Here is a 25,147-nt window from a genome sequence, read left to right as displayed (position 1 = left end):
CTCAAGACTCTTCTTCTTCTTCTTCTTCTTTCCCTTCTTTATATATATATATATATATATATATTCTTTTCAATCTTTTTCTCATCCTTTCATTCTTTCCCCATTCCCCCTCTACTCTCACCACTATTACTACTTTTTCCTTCATTTGATTGTCTTCGTTTTTTTTCTTCTATTCTTTCAGTGAATTTTTTTTCTGTATATTTATTTTCTATTTATATACATTTTATTATTTATTGTTATTACGCACTGAAAAAAATTTATTTGATTCAAGTAATCGGTTACTTGATTATTATCAAATTAGAATATTTATTTGTATCAAATAATTATTATTTGAGTCAAATGGTATTTGTTTCATATACAGTTTATTTAATTTAAATAAAAATTATTTGATAATAGTCAAGTAACCGATTATTTGAATTAAATAAAATTATTTTCAATGCGTTATGTAATTTTACCGTAACTGAATTTACTCACCCTCTAAAGGGTAATTGGGGTATATATAAGCGGACGAGAAAAAGAACTCGCCGAGGCGTTCGGCTGGACTATGTATTGCCGAACATCTATTCTCCAACACAGAAAAAACGCTGGGTAAATTTTGTTGCGGGTAATTTTAACTAATGCTAATTCACATAGACGGTGGGGCCCTCAACTAGGATAAAATTTGTTGCAGGTAATTTTTATACCGATTTTGGGGTAAAAATTCGACTTTTTTTTCGTGTGAATGCCGTTAAAATTAAAATTAAAAATTTTGAGTTTTGAAAAGTTCTACCTTATAGGAAATAAAAAGGCGCATCTTTTCTTTCTATGGATTTTTTTGATAAAACAAATAATTTAAATAATAATTGCAAAAAACTAACAAATTTAAATATTCATATACATGCACACGAAAAAAAAGTAGAATTATTACCCCAAAATCGGTATATAAAAATTACCTGCAACAAATTTTATCCTAGTTGAGGGCGCCACCGTCTATATGTTAATTTAGTATTAATGAAAATTACCCGCGCAACAAAATTTACCCAGCGTTTTTTCTGTGATTTTTCATTCAATTTTAAAACATAAATCCTCCTAGCTTCGACAAATGTTGATAAAATTAATTCGGATTTGTTATACAAACACGTTTGGGTCCACAGAAGACGACAGCATATTAAAAAACTTAAAAATAATTGGTTGTTTAACACTATTTAATAGTTTTTTTTTATATGTCAACAATCACGTTTTCTTATACCTTTGCCGACAAAAAGTCTGTGGGGAAGTTTCGAATTGAAGGAACTTTCAGTGAAACATTTGTTTATCAATGTATAAGGAAGTTTTTTGGAAAATTTCAAATTAATTCATTGAACAGTTTAGAAAATATGTATATAAGTTTTAACAAATTGTGCGTGGCGCGCTAGTAAGTTGCCGTGTAGACTTTATAGGTGATCTGCTTCCCACATTTTAAATATACATATTATATTAAATTTTTAATGTAATAAATAATTAAAAAAATAATATTTAAAATTATTTAATTAAGTATTTAATTAACTTACATATTCTCTAAACTGTTCAATGAATTAATTTTTTTTTATTTTATTTTTATTTTTTAATTTTTTTTGTCATGAAAACAACAGGTTCATTCATTTTTTGAACAGAAAAAAAAGTTGTAAAAATAGAAACAAAAAAAAAATCAGTAAAATTAGAAAATTGATCTTTTTTTTTAAAAAAAATGAGGTATATTTATACCCCAGTTATTCCTTCTAGGGTTAATGGAGAATTAAACGAAAAACATTAACCATTAACATTAATAAATTGCCCATTTTTTAGAACTTATATTTAATTTGATATGCATTTTCTTTTATTTATTGACCCTAAAATCGCACAAAAAAATCCTTATTTCTATAGTAATTATTATTATTATAATCATAATAATAATACAAAAAAATAGTGTTTTCACAGGCTGACATTATAACTTAATTCTCTAATTATTGATTATTTGTAATGAATATACAGTGATTAAGACAACGTCACTTCCTATAACACTCGCGGAAACCACGTGGTAGTGGCTCGTAAATGTAATGGACACTGACTCGAGTATAGGGTATACACAACAACCTACCATCGCATCGCTCGCAAGGTCCTCCTACTAATTAGCCACCGGCCCGATTCGGTACTGATTTACTACCCTGACATATTCTGGCATTAACAAGAGGGAATCCTTTTCATTCATAGATTCTCGTGTTCAGTCATTCCCTCTATATACACTACCACTTACAAACTATATAAACTTCTCTCGTAATGTTTTCTTTCTTATATTCTTGAATGAACGTTTAAAAAAGAAAACAAAACCCTACTTTGTATTATATATATATATATATATATATCTAAATAATTGAATAATCAGGATAAAATATAATTTTTGTTTTCATTATTTAATTTCCTTCTAATTTTTTCTTCTTATTCCCAGTTTATAATATCCTATTACTGTTTCCTTATTTCTCTGATGTTCTCATTTTAATATTAAATGTTTTTTCAATTCATTATTAAAATAAAAATTTTCTTTTGTTGTAAGTAGATAAATGTATTGTTGAATTAAAAAAAAAAAAAATTTTTTCTTTAAAGTTACTCTAAAGTAAAACTAAAATTTACTTCAAAATTAAATATTTCAACTCTTAAAAAATTTAAAGAGAAATGTATGTTTTCTACAATTCCGTTTGATCTGTCTGACTATAATAGAATTTTTCTACTGAAAAATATATCACTGAAGAATTGAGTGTGTTTGTGAAAATATCCTGAAGTACTTTGGAGTATTGAGAATTATCATGAAATATTCTGAATCATCTTGATGTTTTTGAAGTATTTTGACAACATTGAAGTACACGGAAAAAAGTGGTTTGAAAAACTTTCGTAAACTAGTTTTTCACTTTTGAATGGTCCTAAAGTTTGGAAATCTTTCATTAAATTTTTCCAAGATTTCACGAACGTTCATCACTCTCTTCACAGAAAATTAAAAGGTATTAAAATAAGCTGCAACGCTTATTATTTTAATCCAATTTTACTTATTTTAATCTATTTTGGTATTAAAATAAGCTAAATTGGATTAAAATAATAAGCGTTGCAGCTTATTTTAATGCCTTTTAATTTTCTGTGTTCATGACGATCAATGTCTGCGCACGCGCACAAAAAAAAGTTTGTGGAATCTTGAAAAAAGTTAATGAAAGATTTCCAAACTTTGGGCCCGTCCAAAAGTGAACAACTAGTTTACAAAAGTTTCACAAACTATTTTTTTCCGTGTATAATAAATTATCTGAAGTAATTCGAATTATCGTGAAATATCTTGAACTACCCTGAAGTATCTTAAAATACCTTGAAGTACATACTGTGAAGCATCTTAAAATATTTTTCATTATCTTGCGGTATTTAAATTATTTGAAGTAACATATGAATTATCAGAATTATCGTGAATTTGTCTGAAATACCTTGAAGTACTTGCTATGTATGTATTATCTAAAAATATTCTGAAATATTCCGAATTATCTTCAAGTACTTAAATTATCTGAAGTATTCACAAATATCTTGAAGTACTGAGAATTATCTTGAAACATCCTAAATTATATGAAAGTATTTAAAGTATTATGAAATATCTGCAGTCGCAATAACGTGAATTATCTGAAGTATTGTGAAATATCTTAAAGTAGTTTCAAGTACTGAAAATTATCTTAAAATATTCTAAAATGTTTTAAAATATCCCAAATTATCTTAAAGTATTTGAAGTACTTTAAAATATCTGAAATAATATCCTGAATTATCGGAAGAATCGTGGAGTATCCTGAAGTACCTTCAGATATCTTGATGAACTGAATATTATCTTGAAATATCCCGAATTATCTTCAAGTATTTGAATTATCTGAAGTATTCACAAATATCTTGAAGTACTGAGAATTATCTTGAAACATCCTAAATTATATGGAAGTATTTAAAGTATTTTGAAATATCTGCAGTCGTAATAACGTAAATTATCTGAAGTATTATGAAATATCATTTAAGCACCTTGAGATACCTTAAATGTACTGCGTGAATTATATTGAAATATTCTGAATTATCTTCAAGTATATGAAATATCGTGAAATATCCTGAAGTACCTTAAAGTACTGTAAGATATCTTGAAGTATTTTAAATTATTTGATGTATCATGAAATATCCTGAAGTACCTTCAACTATTGTGAAGTATCTTCAAATTTTTTGAAATATCCTACATTATCTTAAAGTAGGTTAATTATATCTAATGTAACATAAATTATCAGAATTATCTGAAGTATCGTAAAATATCTAGAAATATCTTGAAGTACTGTGAATTATCTTGAAATATTTTGAATTATCTTGAAGTATATGAAGTACGTATCGTGTATTATCCGGAAGTGCCATGAGGTACCTTGAATATTGGAGTTTTAAAATTAAAAGTAAAAGATAGTTTTTCTTCACAATCTTTTTTTTCTTTTTTTTTTCTTCACCATTTCAACTAAAATTTTGATATAAGTGTAAAAGAAAAATAAAACAATAATTTCTAGGATGCGGACAAGAAAGCAGAGTAAGGAGAAGCGATGCTGAAGGAAGTGGGTTGTGGTGGTACAACACCCCTGCCCGGGGATGGTGCCGTCGGCAATCGTCAAATTAGAAGCACCGAGAGAACAAGTCCGGAAGGTGGTACACTTGGCTGTGGTGGATGCGGAAGGGAGATAGCAGAAAGATGGTACCTAAGAGCTGCAGATCGTGCTTGGCATTGCGGTTGCTTAAGATGCTGCCATTGCCGAGTTCCATTGGCTGCCGAGTTGACTTGTTTCGCCAGAGACGGCAACATTTATTGCAAAGAAGATTACTATCGGTTCGTATCTTTTGCGCACATCTTTTTATATATATTTCCACTTCCTTCTCTTCAATTAAAATTGTCATCGCATAAAGTGCAAATTTTAACTCATACACAACCTCATCATCATATTCTTTGTCCATTTCAAAACCTAAACCTCCCTTCCTTCCACCATGTCAAAAAAAAAACCAAAACAGCTAAATCTGCCAATAAATATTTTTTTTTTACTTATATTACTTTTTTTTAGTAAAAAAAAGTAAAAATATTGAAATTTTAAAATTCTTGGCAACGTAAAACTGATTTTGTTTCTCAATTTTGAGATTATTTTCTCTTTGATGGAATATCATAAATGAGATGTGATGAGAAACCGTAAACATATAAAAACGCGCGCGGTTATAAAGAATTCAGTGGAAATAAATTTCATGTTCAATTTTATAATTATTATTTGAATGATGTCAAATTATCGTATAATATTTGGTATCTACTTTATAACTTCATTTATATATCTCTCTTGGACCGGTTGCCAAATATATTTAATTACGATATATTCAATTCCGGTGGCTCTGTTACGTCAAGAAGCATTTTTGAGGTTGATCTCAAAGTGCTGGGCGCCCCTCGGTGAGTTTTTATTCCCTTCATATATTTGCCACGACGAAAATCACCATTCTCTCTACGGGGCAGCATCTCTCTCTTTTTCTCTCGCTTTCTACACGACGTATATTCTCAGATCAAAAAAAGAGTCGCCGACCTGCTATCAGAATTGAAATTCGCAAAAATTTCAATTTACACAATTTTTACATTTTGCACATCCACTTCTTTCAAGTTTGTCTTTTACGATTTAACATTGTCATTTTTTTCTTTCTTATTATTAGTAATTAGGGAAAATTTATTTTTTAAAATTAAAAACTTATTTTCAATACCAGAAAAATATTTTGTTTTTACAAAAAAAAAAAATTGGTTTCGATTCTACCCACCGGAATTTTGAAATTATTTTGTCTGGCTATTTTAGATCACTTGTACTTATACATAAAAAATTTTTTTAAATTACATAAAAGAAACTTCTGAGTAATAGAAAAATAATTTGCATTTAAATATTTCAAAATAAATATTGAGCATATATATTCTCTATTTTAGAATAATTTTATTCTAGACTCTTTTTTTTGGTACTTTACAGTTAGATGTAAGACTTTTTTCTTTGAAACCTAATTATTTCTTGAACAAGGAAATTCAATATTAGTTCATAAAGTAATTTATTATAATAATTATAATATAAACAAATTTTAAATCACAAAAGTAAAAATATAAAAAAAAATTTTGTACAAATATATAAAAATGAAAATTACAAAAATATGAAAAAAAGACAGAAATAAAGAAATTAAAAAATAGTCATTAAAATAAATGAAACCAAATGGAAAGGTTAAAATTATATAAATTGCAATTTTTGAGTTTTAATTAACATAAAATAATAATATGAATGTTATATTAAACATAATTGCAAATACCTATATGCAACCAGTTTTCGAATTATCCCACGCACAAATAATAATATGAACCATCATTATATAATTATCTGAACGTTACGAGTACCATTTCATTACTCTTGAAATATTCTAAAATTAAATAATAATATCTACAAAATTTGCTTTTCATTATATCAACATTTAATTTTTAATATATATTATAATCATTATCGCCTGAATAATAAAATGTCAAATAATCTAATAAAATACCTTGAATTTTATATAAAAAAATACTTCACTTTATTATTGGGTCAGAATGACTCAAACGGATCACGTAAAATTAACAAATTTAATTTTCAATGATAAATGGTTTTTTTAAAAATATATTTCTAAAAAAAGTAGAGCAAAAAAAATTTTTTTTTGTTAATGTTATAAACAATTAAAATATTTAGCTGTCTTTAATAATTTTAACTTTTCTCCAGATTTTTCTCAAGATCAAGTTAACACAATACAAAAAAAAATGTTTTTCTCGTTTTGGAATTCAGGGGTTATATTGGGGTCGCTGAATCCAAATTTGAGGTCAAATTGAACAAATTCAAAATGGCGGACCTAATATGGCGACCCAATATGGCAGAAAATGCCGAGTACAGAATTTTGAACGAATCGAATCAATTTTAAAATTTTCTGCCATATTAGGTCTGACATTTTGAAATTTTTAAATATGACCTCAAATTCTGATTCAGCGACCCCAAAAACCTTAATATGCCCATTGACACTCAAATCAAATTATGCGTTTACTATTTTTTTTCTACACTGAGAAAAATGTTTAGTCAGAGCAACTAAAATTTGGTTGGGCCAACAAAAAAATTTTGTTGGTATTTAAGCAACCAAACTATTTGTTTGAGTCAACCAAAAAATTTGGTTGAGTGTTTTTTCTTGGCATAACAAAAATGTTTGGTTAGCTCAACCAAATTTTTTTTGTTAGGTCAACAAAAATGTTTGGTTATAACCAAATTTTGGTTGGAATTTAAAAATGTTCAACCAAATAATTTTGTTGGCCTAACGAAATGTTTGGTGGAGATAACTCTACGACTTTGTTTCAGCCAACCAAAATTTCGTTACAAGAACCAAAATTGCCTTACCAAACAATTTTGTTGCAAACACTAAATTTTTTTTCTCAGTGTAAGGTGGACATATATGTCCAAACTCACAAAAGGTGGCACGACTTTTTTCTGAACATATATGAGCCAGGAACTGTCAAGGGGTTAACAAATGTAAAATTTGATAATATTGTTCTTTGAAATTAATTATATTAGTATCGCTGTTATTAAATATGTTAAAAAAATCTCGACTTACCGATTGTGGATTCTCTTGACGAAGAAATGCTGCTTTCTCTACATCCTTATTTTTGTACTTCAGTCTGAAACATTAAAAAGAAATTTTTTTTTTTTAATTAGAAAAGAAATTAAAAATTTGTATAGAAAAAATTCTTCGTGGTCCTATCTTTTTTGTATTTTATATATTTTTTATCCTTATATTTATATATTTTGCAACTTGAATTATTTAAAAAAGTAAACCTTGACATATAAATAAATGAAGAAAACCTGCACGAATAATATAAGCAGAATTTCGAATAAGTGAAAAAGAAAGTATACAAACAAGATAAAAGAAAAGAAATGTCTGAGTGAAAAATGAGAGCAATATTAAAGGAAATATGCATTGCAGGGTAAAGTCAATGCGGGCCATTATGGTAACTCATAGTCGTCCATGTCGCGTTCGCCATACGAACGGAATTTAAGATTCGCAGATAGGACCCAGAGCAGATGCCCATTAGTAGACATTTTGTGTGGTCCATGGAGCATAAGTGACGCTCCTATGCAAATTCGATACTACCTCAATAAATACTGAAATGGTTTGTTGAGAAGGTAAACCGCGCAGAACAGGAGCATGGGTTTTGCATTAATTCTAGGTAACTCGTCCCTGCATATTTTTTCAACACTAGGGCGCAAGAAATTCACACCGGCTACACTCAAGCTTGAATAATATGTTGCGCGTATATTGAGAAAAAAATATCTATTAATATATATAATATTAGAACGAGTTTAATGAGAGTCTAAAAAAAATATAACATAGCGTCCTTGATGATTTAGAAATATCTGATTAATTCCATTAAACGTTTTTTTTATCTCTGCTTCCCAATAATTTTATTCTTATTATTTTTGTCACTTACATTTTTTTTATAAAACTTTTGTTTCTAAAACCAAATCCGCATTGATTGACTTCACGAAAAATATTAACGTTTGTTTTAGAATAAAATTTTTTTTGTACTGACTCGAAAAAAATGAAAGTATATAAATTGAATAGAATTAAAAATGGAGTATCAAAATTTTTATCATCTTTCATTGCCGATTTGTCATACGCTTTTTTGAATGATTCTAATCACTGACATAAATTGTTAAGGGTCATTCTCACAAAAAGGACAAATGACACGTTCATGACATTATTTTTAATAAATAATTATAATAATTGAAAATGTTGCGGGCCTTATTATAGAAGTCAACAGAATTTAATAAGATTTTATAAAAAAAAATTGACAATTTTAAATAATTGAATATAATCATGTTTATATAGTGTAAAAACTCCCCTCCGTTACCGTTCGCGAAGTAAGTTTTATTTAAAGAAGAATTATTGCATTCATACTGCAATAGGAAAACATCTTTTGTCTAGTAACATCTACTAATTACATTATTTATAATTGATTTATAAAGTGTAAAACAGAATATTTGTAAAATATTTTTTCCTAGAATTAAATAAGTTTTGTTCGCAAAGTAAACTCCCCTCCGTGACCAATTACAAATATAATGAGTAAATGAAAAAAAAATGATAATTGAGAAATGAAGAATTCAAAAGTGTTTACAGTGACGATGTTGTTTTGGTCAGTACACAACATCATGAAAGAAATGAAAACAATAAGTGTCAGAAAGATTTTCAGTTTCGCAATGTTCGTCGACACAAAAAAACTCCCCTCCGTGACCACTTTAAATTTAGTTTTTTGATAAATAAATAATAAATATTATTAATAATTTTTAGAATATTCTTTTAAATATCGCGAATACTATTATTACTTTTTTTTATAAAATTTATTATTTTTATATTAGAATCAATAAATTTTGGCTACGCCTAAAGGAAGAAAACTCCCCTCCGTGATCGCTAGTCACATCCATCGATTATAAAGCCTCATGCAAAAAAATGCACCTTTTTCGTACCTCGAATTTTGAAACTTTCTTTATGCCAAATGGTAACATATGATGACCCAATAATCCCTGCAAAATTTCAAGATGAGCATATGCCCCCTTTCGGAATTACAGGGGGTCAAAGGGGGCCATGTCAAAAAAAAAGAACATGTAATATTATCGAATAATAATGTTAAAAAAATCAAACGAAATCGTTCCTTCAAGATTTTCGTCTGCTGATTACGAATTTGAAGTCCGTTTTCAAAAATTCAAAATGGCGGAACCTATATGGTGGACAACAATTTAAAAAATCGATCCGATTGACCTGAAAATGGTTACTCGGAGGTTTTTGGGGTCGCTGATTACGAATCTGAGGTCCGTTTTTCAAAATTCAAAATGGCGGATCCAATATGGCGGACTACAATTTCAAAAATCAATCCAATTTACTTGAAAATGGTTACTTGGGTTACCTTCAGATTTGTGTTCACCGTTATTGAAACCCCCTAATTAACGATATTGAAGCCAATTAAATAGATTTAAAAGATAATTGTCCGACATTTTGAATTTTTTAAAACTGATTCCAGATTCGTAATCAGCGACCCCAAAAACCCCTGAGTAACTATTTTCAAGTAAATTGGATGGATGTTTAAATCTGTCGTCCGCCATTTTGAATTTTTAAAAACGGATCTTAAATTCGTAATCAGCGACCCCGAAAACCCCCGAATAACCATTTTCAAGTAAATTGGACTGATTTTTGAAATTGTCGTCCGCCATATTGGATCTGTCATTTTGAATTTTGAAAAACTAACACCGGATTCGTGTTTAGCGACCCCAAAAACCCTCGAGTAACAAGATTTAAACGGATTCGATCATTGTATCGGTGACAAAATATTAAACAATTATTTTATATTAAACAATTATTTTTTAAACAATAATGTTCATAAAGATCGTAACAACGTATTTTAGAGACTTATTTCGGTCCTTCTCTTCACATAGCAATAGTCATAACAGTGGTTTTGAACTTTTTTTTTTTTTTTTTCTTAATTCAGCATTTGTCCTTTTCGAGAGATTCACCCTTAAAAATAATTTTAATTTTTCAAAAATTAATAAAATAAAAATTGTTGCACCCGTAAAACTGGACTTTTCATGATTAAAAAATTGCAATAATTCAACTATTATTAATTTGCAATCACAATTTTAATTATCTTTTATCATTACATTTTTTTAAACCTCTTTTTTAATGATGCACTTCGAGCGAGTCTTGTACAAAAAAAATCTCGAAAATTTGAGAATCTCTTGAAAAATACAATGAAAACGAATGGAGGTAATATTGTTTTTTTTCCTTTTATATAAAAAAAAAGAGAAAATTTCGACGTGCATCACTACATTTTTTTAATAATTCTAAACTGTTATTATTTACAAGCATTTTTAAAAATTGGAAATAAAAAATATGTATAAGACGGTATAAGAATTATTTATTTAAAATCAATAATATATTCACGCTGCTTTCCTAACAAATTTAGTATTTCCAAAAAAGTATACCAAACGAGGCAGTAGGAAACATTTATGACCTAATAGATTATCCCCTTTTTCTTTTCACGCCTTTGCCAAAGGCCGCTAACCCTAAGGTTGATACCAAATTTAGATAAGATTTGATTTTATATGATTGGGGAGCATTGTCCCTCATACACCAAACATGGTTTTTCTCTGAATTTATTAAATACGAGACCGTGTTAATTTTTTGTAATTTAATAACATAAAATTTTAAACGAATCATAAAATTTATTTATTAATTTTAAATAATAAATGTATAATTTTGTATATATACATAATTTTTAACAATATTTTGTTTGTTGAGTTTCAAGAAAAATTTGAGAGATTCCCAAGACCGAAGTCGTGCAAATGCAATTGACCATGATTAAATATATCTTTGCGCACATCAAGTCAAACATCTCAAAAGTTTGCTTATCAAATTAGTAAACAGATAATTTCAATTAAATAGGACAATAACAAAGAAAAAGAATACAATACGCAATAAATTTTTCTTGTCCAGTTCATAACTTCTTTAACACAAAAACTGAAATCACTGTAAAATTACAAAAAATTATTTTTAATAGTGAAATCATTGTAATCACTGACAATTAGTTACAAATTATTACTCAATTTTTTTCTTACAAAAAAAAATTATTATGTATACTGAAATCACTATAATTTATTATAAACTAACACTCTCAATTTTTTCTTACTAAAAAAATTATCATGAATACTGAAAACACTGTAATCACTAACAATTAATTACAAACCCAATTCTTTATTTTTTCTCACCACAAAAAATTATCCTGAATACTGAAAACACTGTTATCATTCACAATAAATAACAAACTGACACAAAAAGACACAAATTTTTCAGTAGTGCTATCATGTGCCTACTGTCACCAAATGCATAGGCTCATACTCTCTTTCATGTTTATTCTATTTATGCACCTTTATTTCTATAAATGTTTCAATTAAAAATAATGTTATTTAAATACAAATGACCTTAAAAAATATAATTTTTGCATATGTTGTATAAATTAATTTCTTTTTATCTTTTGTGATTATATAATCTGGAAACTATAATTGAATCGACATGATATGAACAAAGAATGGTAAAAGCACATCTTAAAGAAAATATTTAAATCAAAGTAGGTACCTAACCTTGACAAAAGCGAATCGCACCAATTTATATGTTTATTTATATTTTTAATGGATTCACATCTTTATTTTTATTTCAAAAAATAATAGCTTTATGTTATTTAATGCTTCATGCAAAATATTTTAAACAAGATGGGGGTCCCTTTTTATAAAATAAGTTTATGTTCATTTCATGAACATTTTGCTTTCTCATTGCGCAAAGCAAAAGATTTGCTTCCTCTTGGAGGAAGCAATAAATTAATAATTTATATACATATTATTTTTAAAATATGATAAATGATTTCAAAAAATGTATCTTTTTCCACCTTTTCCACTCTTTCAACCGCTTTATTGCTGTTATCGACTGATTCCGGTATAATCGCTTTTTCCGTTACAGCAGATTCCGGTTCAATCTTTTTAGTTTGAATTTGTTTATAAAAGAAATTTGTTATAAATTCAAACACTGAAAAATTCAATTATTTATTGTAGATAATAATAATGTAATAATAAATGTAATGTTTTATTTTATTTACCCATGTTTTATTTTCAACAAAAATCCTTTTGAAAAATCTTGACCCTAATTTTTTAATAAACAAGAAGTAATACAATTTAATTTTGAAAAAAATATATAGATAGAAGATAAAAAAAAAACAATCGGTTTGTCAACGTATAATCATTTAACCTTTTCTGCACATTGTAAATGGCAAATATGCTTTATTTATAAAAATTAAAAAATAGTAATAAAAAATAAAATAATAATAATATTATAAAATCAAATTATATTACTATTAAAAAATTCGGCTCAGGATTTTTCAACAGGATTTTTCTTGAAAATAAAACATGGGTAAATAAAATAAAACATTACATTTGAAGCAATATTAAATTTCTGTTTATAATTTTTATTTTTTTATTTCTGAATATTTAATTTTTGAATAAAGGTTTTTTATTATTATCTACAATAAATAATTGAATATATTATATATATACCAATCAGTTTCTTTTGACGTAAGGAATAAGATTATTATATGTATTACCTTTATTTTAGCTTTGAAACAATTTTTTTATTAAAATCGATTTTTTGAAAAAAAGTAAAAAAAAATTTTTTTTTAGGGGGTACTTTCTAAAATTGTTGTGTTCATTTTGAGATATTAATGTGACAAATGTACATACCGAATTTTAGCCAAATCAATAAAAAACGTATTAACGATATCGTGTTCACAAAAACTTTTTTAACTAAAATATGAATTTTTGAATTTTGAATTTTTTAATTTATTCTTTAAATTTCAATGAAATATAAACTTTATATATACCAATCGATTCGTCTTGATATGAGGAATACGATTTTACTATGTATTGCCTTTAATTTTGCTTTCAATAAATTTTTTCGATTAAAATCGATTTTTTTGAAAAAATGCCAAAAAAATTTTTTTTGTGGGTATTTTCTAAAATCATTGTGTCCATTTTGAGATATTGATGTGACAAATATACGTACCAAATTTTAGCCAAATCCGTTAAAACGTATTAAAGTTATCGTGTTCACAAAAAAATGGATCCACACACACACACATACACACACACACACACATACATACATCCGGACAATTGATCAGGGACTTATATATGACATTTATAAATAGAAAAAAATTTGTTTGGTGCATTTCTAATAATTTCATAATTTGAAGGACTACATAGCTTCCTCCAGAGGAAGCAAAAATATTTAATTTTATTTTCCAATTAAAAAAATTAACCAATCACAACTCACAATTTTGAATTCTACCAATAAGGATAGGTGTCTACACTTGAAGTTAGGCAATTACACGTTTCGTTTTTAAGATAGGAAATAACTGTCAAACAGCTTTTTGTATATTGTTCACAGAGCTTTTTCCTATTATTCTTATTTTATCACCTTGATTCTTGTTACTTCAAAGGGAAGTCACACTAATTTACAACGATATAAAAGGAGCACATATGCCAGAAGAGTTCAGTTCAGATTTTGGTACCAGCACATCAAGTTTATATATGAAATCTTGTAGAAGTATTGTTACTCTGTCCAATTTTATACTCAAGTTAAACTTAGAAGAATCTCTGTGTCAAGTGTTAAAAAGTTTCTACATCAAGAAGAACTCATCCACACGGAGAGAAATAGATAGTACGGGGTACTATCTAGATATTACCAGGTACCATATTTGGTCTTACATATACGGACAGCAATCTATATTCTATCAGTTACTATCCAGATTGTACGGAGTAACATCTTGATTGTAGTGGGTAACATAACCATACTTTTTGTAACATCTTTGATAGTATCGGATAACATCTACTTTTAACCATCTTAAGGCCAGGTCCAAGTGAGGCAGCGCCATCTACATTGAAACTAAAATTTTGGAAAATTTTCAACAGCCTTTTCTTGAAAACAAGAAGGTAAAATGCTGTTTCCTTTATGGATAATTGATTATTGGCAAGATATACACCAGCTAAAACTTTTTTTGAGTTAAAATAATAAAAAAAATTTCATGTCAATAAATAAAATATGAGCACTTTTTTCACAAAAACTGTAACGGGTACTTTCTCAGAAATTACAATCAAAAATGCAATTTTCATTTGGAAAATTAATAAACGCTAAAAAATACACGACCTAAGATTTACCAATCACGAAAATAACAAAAAAAAAGTATTTTAACATAACATATTTTACTCATTATGACAGCCGTTTGGCAGGTTATATATGTCACCAGACGTTTCGCAGTTTTGCCGAAAGGAGGAGATTGGCGCTGTTGCTAACCACCTGAAATACATAATCTACCAAAGGGCTGTCACAATCAGTAAAGCAGTATCAATATGTTAAATATTTAATAAAATTTTTTTTTCTTATTTTCGTGATTGGTAAATCTTAGGTCGTGTATTTTTTAGCGTTTATTAATTTTCCAAATGAAAATTGCATTTTTGATTGTAATTTCTGAGAAAGTACCCGTTACAGTTTTTGTGAAAAAAGTGCTCATATTTAATTTATAGACATGAAATTTTTTTTATTATTTTAACTCAAAAAAAGTTTTAGCTGGTGTATATCTTGCCAATAATCAATTATCTATAAAGGAAAAAGCATTTTACCATCTTGTTTTCAAGAAAAGGCTGTTGAAAATTTTCCAAAATTTTAGTATCAATGTAGATGGCGCTGCCTCACTTGGACCTGGCCTTAAGATCATAAGTTCTTACCATTTATTTCTCTCCGTGCAAGTATTCAAGGATTTGACTTTTTGCCATTATATTTGGAAATCATCTTTTCTTTCTTTTCTGGAAGAATTACATTGTTTGGGTTTTCGTCACGGTCACTGAATATAAAAACTGGAGAATTTATGATAAAAAAAAAATATTTAAAAAAAAGAGAGAGGGAGAATTATAAAAAGAAAATGTAGTTGTAACATCAAAGATCGATAAATCGTGGTGTGTGTATATTTATATATAAATATACAATGGTGGACAGTGCCTGAGCGATATCCAAACGCGAGAGGGAAGGAAGCGTCCGGTATCTTTGTAAGTTCTGGTTCGTTAGGGGAGAAAACAACGACCGTGCATGCAATATGCAACAATACGATGCAACGACGCTAGATTCAGGCCCATGGCAATCCCTTTGTTTTTAAGTTTTGCGTTTCACTAACCGTTGCAATATATATACAGCAGCAATGTATGCTCCTTACCTCGCCTTGTCTATGATTTATCTTGATCTCGCGCTCCCGATAGAATTTCAAACTAACTTTCCTCTATCCCTCTCTTCTTCCTATAGTCTTTCACTCTTTTTTTTCTATTTCTCTCTTTGTATTCCTTTCTCTTTCTTATACTGTCGTTTTTTCTAATTCTCTCTTCTTTCGTTTTTATTCCTCTCTATTCTCTCTCTCTCTTTCTTTCTCTCTATTTTCTCTTTTATTATCGACTTGCATATATGAAAATGTATCCGCACGAAGAAACTGGCATTGTCTCCCATTTTTGGTAGACTAGAACTCTATTGAAATGTGGGAAGTTCTCTTTCTCTCTCTCCCGGATATTTGCGCACAGTTTGTGGAGAAGAATTTTATATGTCCACTTATAAAACATCGCGTGCACATAAATCAAAGGTCCTGTGTTATATTATAAGATTAAGATATATACACGATTTCATCTTATGAAAAAAGAACAACAAAAATTCTGTGACTCGCATTAAACACACGTCGCATGTCCAGCGAACTCTATTAAAACGTGTGTTGTACTATATATATATATATATATTGCCAATGGATGAAAGGGAAGGACTTTAGTGGTCAGTCTAGGGCCTACAGGTCGTTAATTATCATCAACGGAATTAAGACGTCATTAAAGTTGTATCAAAGAAGTTTGTAATTAATTGCATGCTAAAAAGGAACAATGAGCTCTGGATGGAGATACGCTTTGATGGAATAATGAAAGGCCCAGAGTGTGGGTTGATCGTATACAACTTAATATTTCAATGACAGAAGAAAAAAAAATTTTTTTTTCAAATTTAAAGAATAGTAAATTATACATTTAGATCGCCCTTCTTTGTTTTATGTTACGAAACAAAATAAGATTAAATTTTTTTTTCTGAAATCATTTAATTTACATCAAAAGTCTCATATAATATTTCAACTATTTTTTTTCTATTACAATAATTAAAATTTTTTTAATTATTCCACGACAGCTACACCGAAAAAATAAAATCTCAAATTCCGTTCAAAAATTAATTTTACATTTTATTTTCAATTTATGAATATTCTTCTGAAAAATGAGACAATATTTTTTTCTTTATTTGAAAATATTCTGATTAAAAGATAACTTTTAATTCGAATAGGTCAAATAACGAAAACGGTAACATTCGGACAAATAGATTTTAATAAAATTCCCTCCAACATTTCGAAATCATACTGATTTCCTCTTCATAATATACATAAAAATTATTTAAAACAAAATCAATTAAAAGCAACAAACAAAAATACAAAGAAATTAAATTAATATGAGACAAAAATTAATAAGAAAAAATAAATTAACAATGAAACAATATAAATAATTTAAAATAAAGAACAATTTACCAAATAATACAATGAAACAAAAATTAGCAATCAGTCATTATATTTATCTTTCTTTTTTTGTAGAATAAATTTCTGAAGGGGGAATCAACTCTTGACACGCACCAAATAATGTTAAATATTTATTAAAGTATTTCTTATTTTTGTAAATTATATTGCTTGTTGGCCATAAAATTAAATATTAAAGAAAAAATAATAGAAAAATACATTGTTTTTAAATTTAAAAAAAAATTGAAAATGAAAATTAAACAAGAAAGGTAATTAAATTAATAGAAAATAAAGAGAGAAAAAAAGAGACAAGAGAAATTTTCAATTCACAGAAAAAAAAGGTAGCAATGAAATTTATGAAAGAAAAAAAACACATTGCAGACTCTTTGCTGTTTCGAGATGTTCCCGATGTCAAGCTGGCATTTCCGCTTCGGAATTGGTGATGCGAGCACGAGATCTAGTTTATCACGTGGCTTGTTTCACGTGCGCATCGTGTGGCACCCCTCTTAACAAGGGCGACCATTTTGGACAGAAGGATGGCCTCGTTTATTGTAGGTGAGAACAGAAGAATCGATATATCCAAACATATCATCTATTGTTTCCTCTATATTCAAGTGTTTGATATTTACAAACGAGATTTCCTAACGAGGACATATATCTATATACACACATATACACGTCAAATCACAACATTTCGCCTATCTGAAAACTTTATTCAAGAGAAAAAAAATCATTTTACTGGAGAATTTTTTCAGAAATAAAAGTTACACTTTTTTCTTTCTTCAATAAAAAAAATTAAGGTTTTGTTTTGTCTTTACATGTTAAAAGTAATTGGAAATTTTTTAATTGTACATTGGAAATTTTTTTTTAAATTTCGTTTATTTGAGACAAATAAAATTTATTTGAATCACTCTCTAATTCTGAATTAGTAAAAATGTTTACTAATTTAAATTAGTGACTCACTTTTTGCTTCAGAATTAGTTAAATTTTACTAATTTTAGTAAAACTTACTAATAAATTTAAATTTTACTAATTCAGTTTTAGAGAGCAAATAGAATTTATTTAAACTAAATAAACTTTATTTGAAACAAATATAGATATATTTATTTGGCTCTGAGATTATCTTTTCTCATGGGTGCATAAATTATATTAAATAATAAAGTTGTAAATGACCTCAACATCTATATAATAAATTAGTAATGCTAATATAAATAAATTTAATTAAATAATATTGTAATTAATTAAACTAGTGATAATTAATTTTATTATAATAATTAAAAATTGTTCATATACTTAATTTTTTTTTGGCAAAATTTATATTAACTCCTAATGTAAAATTAATGATCAATTTGTTTTTGCTCAAAGACCTCATTACGAGTTAATTTGCTGCGCTACGGATTATGGAAGTACATCAGGCAGTGTCGAAGACATTGGATCACCGGGGGTGTCACCTCTTCCGGGATATTACAGTGCAGCTGAACAGAGTCCCATTGCATCAAGTGGCTCAACACAAAAGGGCCGTCCAAGAAAAAGGAAACTTTCAGAAGTCACCGGTTCCGATTTAACCATGAGACTTGCAGCCGGCGCTTTAGGTGAGAATAATATACTTTTTCATATATTATTTCCTCATTTTAATTATAAAAAAAGTCAATTTAAAAAAAATTCACCAATTTTGTTTCAAATTTTTTATTAACTACTTTATTTAAAAAAAAAATTATTTGGTTCAAGTAAATATTTATTTAATAATATTCAAGTAAGCGATTATTTGTATGAAATAATTTTTTTCCAGTCTATAAATTTAATATAAAAAAATATGTATTAAAAATTAATATTAGGATCGAGAAATTTTTGAAAACTTTGAAATTTACATAAAATTATGAAATAAAAAAAATAACATATTTGTTATACGTTTATAGATAACTGAAAAAATCGATTTATTATTGTCGTCAAGGTATTTGTATTTTCTTCTCTATTTAAAACAAAGTTAAATCATTAATCGGTTAATTCGTCGTCTCCAAAGAGCAAATATACGTAATTGGTATATAGAAAAAAAAGGGTCGGGGTCTATATAGAAAATGGAGGGGTTCGCAGTGAGACGAAAAGAAAACTGGTGCTGGCCCAAAGAGAAGCAAAAGTGTATAATTGGCCGGGTGGCAAACGAAAGGCTTTTAAATGTTGATTCTAAGCCCAGCCAACACAGTTGAATCTAAATCAAACATTGAACGATTTGCTCCCACTCGTCAGGTTGGAAACGACGTTATTTGCCAAGCAATGATTGTACGCTTTGCTTCTTGAGAAGGCAAAACAAATACTCGTCTGTTGATTATTGAAATTGAGAATGCAAAAATTAAATAATACCTCTTCGTCTTTTATATACTTTTTTTCAATGTAGAGTTGTTTAAAATTAGAGGAGAAAGGTATTTTTAAAAATGTTTTGAACACGATTTTTTTTAAACAAATATATTTTTAAAAAATGTTTAAAAAATACTTTTGAAAAATATTTTTGGTATCAGTATAGTAAATGTCAATTTCAGTCAAATATGTCCAATTCTAGTAATTTTAGTAATAGTAAAAAAATATACATTTTCAGTAAGACCTTTTGAATTTTAGTAATTTTTTGTTGACAGTAGTAAAAGTTACTTTCAGTCAGACCAGCTAAATTTTAGTATCAGTATAAAATGTTGACTTTAGTCAGACATTTCGAATTTTTGTTATTTTGGAATTCAGGAAGTAATAGAAAGTACTTTAGCAAAAATTTCATAATTAAAATACAAAAATCTATTTTTCATTAAAAAAAAAAAAAATTATCTCAACTCACACTCACAATAGACAATAGCCTGCGTCATCAAATCGAATGCCTTTTTTTCTATTTATTTATGAATGTGGGGAGAAAATATAAGAATAACGTTTTTGTAAGTTTGAGTGCAGACGCGAGCTGCGATCACGCGTTATGTCCGTAGCGTCATTCTATAATCGGGGTACAATTAGAGAAAAGATCACCGAGGCTGCCAGAAGGAATTTACGACCAACAGCTATAAAATCGTCCTCAAGAGTTTTGTTCGTCCCTTGCCTCTTCGTTGCGCGAAAGATGAGAGAAGATATAACCCAAGCAACCTCGCATAACCGCAGGACTATTTCTGTTTTATTGTTTTTATATATAATTGGTCGACTTTTTGCTCCTCCAAAGAGAGCTCTCGAACCAAAACTATCCAACGGCCATCGTCGTTCCCATGCCACAACCACATTCTCTCTTCATCATAAATAAAGTTTTGTTACGTCTTTTGTTCAACTTGACAATTTTCGATCAAACTTTTGCTGCCCTCCAATATAAGCGACACTTTTTCACGCTCCCCTTTAAAATTGTTATTTCACTATATGCTGGACACAATGAATAAAAAAGTTGACTGTTTTTCATATTTATGTTTCAACTTTAGCAAATTTCTCCTCATTTTAGTCATAATAATAAAATAATCATATAATATTAAATTGATGATAAATTGATGTATAAACATCAATTTATTACACTGTCCGACAAAAATGATTTTTTTCTGCCCATGGGATAATACTGATTACTTTCGATAGATTTTTTCACGCTGATTCCGAATCTACCAAGAAAAATGCTCTAGCACGTCTAGTTTTTGAGAAAATTAGTGTTGAAAAGTCAAAAAAGCATGTTTTTGACTATCTTTGTATATGAGAGATTCTTTTTCAATCGCCCCAGCCCAAAAAGTCAATGTTCTGGGATTGGCTTCATACTTTGGTAAATTGTTGTCCTATATGATAGTAATAAATCCCTAAAATATAAACTCATTAAAAAAATATTTGTAGAAAGTAGAGGGGATTGAAGTTTTGACGTTAAGGGTAACATTGTCATTTTCAAATCCGTATAATTATGACAAAAGTTAATGGATTTTAATTTATCCATAATGAATTTTAATTCATTTTTCACGTACTTTTCAAAAATGTATATGAAATTTAAAAAAAAAATTTTTTGACCCCTTTTTTTCAAAATCAACCCTTATTTTTCGATTTTCACCCCTTCGGGTATTTTTTTTTTTATTTTATTTTCATTGGAAAGCTGAGGTTTTTTCCCATGAGCTATGTAAATATGAAAATGGGACAACAATAATTTTGTGAGAAACAAGTGATAAACAAATGAATGCATCACCATTCAAATTTTAAAAAAATTATACAATTTGCAGGTTACTTTTTAATTTAATTATAAATATTTATTTAATACATTTAATCTAGTTTTAAAAACTCTCTAAATATGAATCAGTGAAAAAGTCACTGGTCTTAAATCAGTCGCTAAATTATAGCTATTTTAATCAGTGGTTTTCACTGACAGTTAGTGACATTTCAGTGGAGAATCAATTACTTTGACTGAAAATCAGTGAAATGTTACTGATACCAGGGCAAAATCAATGTCGGACAATGTTATTAAATACCACCGAGTGATAAATTAAAATAATAATAATAATTATAAAATAACCACAAAATAAAATTTAAATATAATATTTCTTAATTTAATATATATATATTAGGGTGGTCCTTAAAAAACAAATTTTCGAATTTTAAAGTTCGTAACCCCTCATTTTGTTAAGCATGGAAAAATAAGAGACACGTATTTTTTTTTTTTTTTTTAAATTAATATTTAATGGTGCCTCATCGCACTTGAATTTTTACATGCATTTTGCATGGGGAAAAAACGTTTTTTCGTAGATTTGCTATGAAATGATGAAAAATGAATATTTTTTTATTGGACCACTTTATTTTTCTTCATTTATGTTCAAAGAATAAGATCCAATAATTTATTTATGAATTTTTAATAACAAATATTTTTTAAACAGCCCCTAAAAACCCTCAAAAAATGCAAAATCAGGGAAAAATCGTTAAAAAATGTTTATTAATATTTTTTATAGTCTTTTTTGCAAGATTTTTTATTTACAAATTGAACAAATACTATTAATCGTATTTTTCAATAATTTGCAATTTGTTTAAACAATATATTGTTGTTACTGTAAAATTGTTGTTAAAAATATCTGGAAAATGATGTTTTTTTTAATTTTATAACTTTTATTGACATGAACTGCAATAAATAACAGTTTATTTAAAAAAATGTCAACAAAAATTGTTTAAACAAATTATTTTTGTTATTTTAAAACTAGTGTTTAAATGTATCTACAAAGTTGCTCTTCCCCCTTAATTTTGCAAGTAGTTCTGCTGTTTACAATTGCAATAGTATCTTAAATTTCAAACTTCATTTTCGACAATTGTTTAAACAATTTAATTTTTTAATCAATTAAATACTTTTATATTTTCTAAAATACATACAGTGCGAATTATTAACTGCGGCCCAGCCTAATTCTGACAGTATAGTTTTATTTATAATGTTGCAAGTCGATGTGCTACCTGAACAAACCCGTCTAAACTTGTCGTAGCACATCGACTTGCAACATTATAAATAAAACTATACTGTCAGAATTAGGCTGGGCCGCAGTTAATAATTCGCACTGTATGTATTTTAGAAAATATAAAAGTATTTAATTGATTAAAAAATTAAATTGTTTAAACAATTGTCGAAAATGAAGTTTAAAATTTAAGATACTATTGCAATTGTAAACAGCAGAACTACTTGCAAAATTAAGGGGGAAGAGCAACTTTGTAGATACATTTAAACACTAGTTTTAAAATAACAAAAATAATTTGTTTAAACAATTTTTGTTGACATTTTTTTAAATAAACTGTTATTTATTGCAGTTCATGTCAATAAAAGTTATAAAATTAAAAAAAACATCATTTTCCAGATATTTTTAACAACAATTTTACAGTAACAACAATATATTGTTTAAACAAATTGCAAATTATTGAAAAATACGATTAATAGTATTTGTTCAATTTGTAAATAAAAAATCTTGCAAAAAAGACTATAAAAAATATTAATAAACATTTTTTAACGATTTTTCCCTGATTTTGCATTTTTTGAGGGTTTTTAGGGGCTGTTTAAAAAATATTTGTTATTAAAAATTCATAAATAAATTATTGGATCTTATTCTTTGAACATAAATGAAGAAAAACAAAGTGGTCCAATAAAAAAATATTCATTTTTCATCATTTCATAGCAAATCTACGAAAAAACGTTTTTTCCCCATGCAAAATGCATGTAAAAATTCAAGTGCGATGAGGCACCATTAAATATTAATTTAAAAAAAAAAAAAAAAATACGTGTCTCTTATTTTTCCATGCTTAACAAAATGAGGGGTTACGAACTTTAAAATTCGAAAATTTGTTTTTTAAGGACCACCCTAATATATATATATATATATATATATATATATATATATATATATATATATATATATATTACAAATAATGTGATAATTATATTTTAATTAAAAAAAGAACATCTGAATGAAGATTAATACACAAATACACAAAAAAAAATTGCTTGGATCAAATAAATATTTAATTGAGATATATATATATATATATATATATATATAAAATCAAACGAATGTTTGTTTAATTAAGATAAATATTGTTTTCATTTAAACAAATTTTTATTTTAATTAAACAGTAAAAAATCAGTTACAAGATTTACGAAATAATCGAAATCAATTATTTTATTTTACAAGATTTAATTATTAAAAAAACTTTAATAAACAATGAAATGAATTTTTATTCAATTAAACGTTTTTCAATGTAATTTAATATAAATTCAAAATTAATTTGTCCAAACTAATAGTTAAAAAGTAATTGCTTTCAGAGTTGCAATTAGTGCCACATATTATAGCTCAATGAATTTCATGTTTTTTAGAGAAAATAATATTTTTAAATTAAATTTTTAAATTATATAAAAGTTATTATAAATTTAAATTAAAATTTAAAAAGTACGAAACAAAATAATTTCAATAAAAAAAATTACATTAAAAATTTTTAATTACAATATATTTATAAAAAAAATTGAAAGTATAATAATTTTTTTTTTTAATTTTAAAAAATAGAACTTATAAAAATCGAAGTTTGGTAGAAAGTTGAAAATCGCGAGTACAAAAGGGGGAAACTTTGGATATAATATATTTGGTTTGTGTATGTGTGTGTGTGTGTGTTTGTAAGATGTGTGCAAACAAGGATGACAAAAATAAGAAAGAAAAAAAAAATTCGGGAGAAAAAAGAAGAGAAAGGAAGAAGTCGGTGAAGTTGCAGACAGTGACAGATGGGTATCGGCACCGAGATGCATCGATTGGCCGTTCTCTCCCGGAAAAGAATGCCGCCACAACCAATACGTGGTCTCTGAGACCAGAATGGCCGCGAGACCACTAATACTTATACATAGAAAGAGAAAGAGATACCCCCTTTTAACTTCTTTTCCCACTAAGCAGACTTACCGATTATTTTTATTCTTTCCGATCGACAAATTGTACTCTCATTCTTAAGAACGAATTGATTCAAATTCACCCTTTAAAATGAACCCCGAACCAAATATATAAATATAAACGATATTTTCATCAAGTAAATAAAAATTTCTCAACATCTCTTTCATTTTGAGCGGAAGGGGAAATTTTAGGAAAGAAAGTTCATTTAAATGAGACAATTATAAATAAATAAATAAAGTTTAATATTCCACTGAAAAAATTATATTCCAGATTTAAGAATTTCTTCTTAAATAGGCGCCAAGAATATATTCTCCACTTAAAGTAAGTGGGAAATATTCTTACAATAAGAATATATTCTTAGGCGCCTATTTAAGAAGAAATTCTTAAATTTAGAATATAATTTTGTCAGTGTATAGAGGAGAGTATATCAAGGAGAAAAAAGAATTGTTGTGGTTACTAAAAATTAAGTCCACACAACAATTCCGGATTGTCAATATAGAACCAG

The 25,147-nt window shown here is 27.3% G+C and overlaps 1 protein-coding gene across 2 annotated transcripts in view; it reads left to right on the top strand.

The window, feature by feature from the left end:
- The window catches only part of LOC127286440 (LIM/homeobox protein Lhx9-like), a 40,429-nt gene that overhangs the window by 3,123 nt on the left and 12,159 nt on the right, over positions 1-25,147 (top strand). For both annotated transcript variants that reach the window (XM_051312872.1, XM_051312873.1), the window contains exons 3-5: positions 4,545-4,858; positions 17,648-17,821; positions 18,632-18,858. In XM_051312872.1, the coding sequence (XP_051168829.1) occupies positions 4,578-4,858; positions 17,648-17,821; positions 18,632-18,858 (682 nt within the window). In that variant the 5' untranslated portion in view covers positions 4,545-4,577. The remainder of the gene's footprint in view (positions 1-4,544; positions 4,859-17,647; positions 17,822-18,631; positions 18,859-25,147) is intronic.

The sequence above is a fragment of the Leptopilina boulardi genome, unplaced genomic scaffold (genome assembly GCF_019393585.1).
Source record: "Leptopilina boulardi isolate dan_hultmark-lab unplaced genomic scaffold, ZJU_Lbou_2.1 LbouV2_354, whole genome shotgun sequence".
Taxonomy (NCBI): Eukaryota; Metazoa; Arthropoda; class Insecta; order Hymenoptera; family Figitidae; genus Leptopilina; species Leptopilina boulardi.
This window is presented reverse-complemented; position numbering and strand designations above follow the sequence as displayed.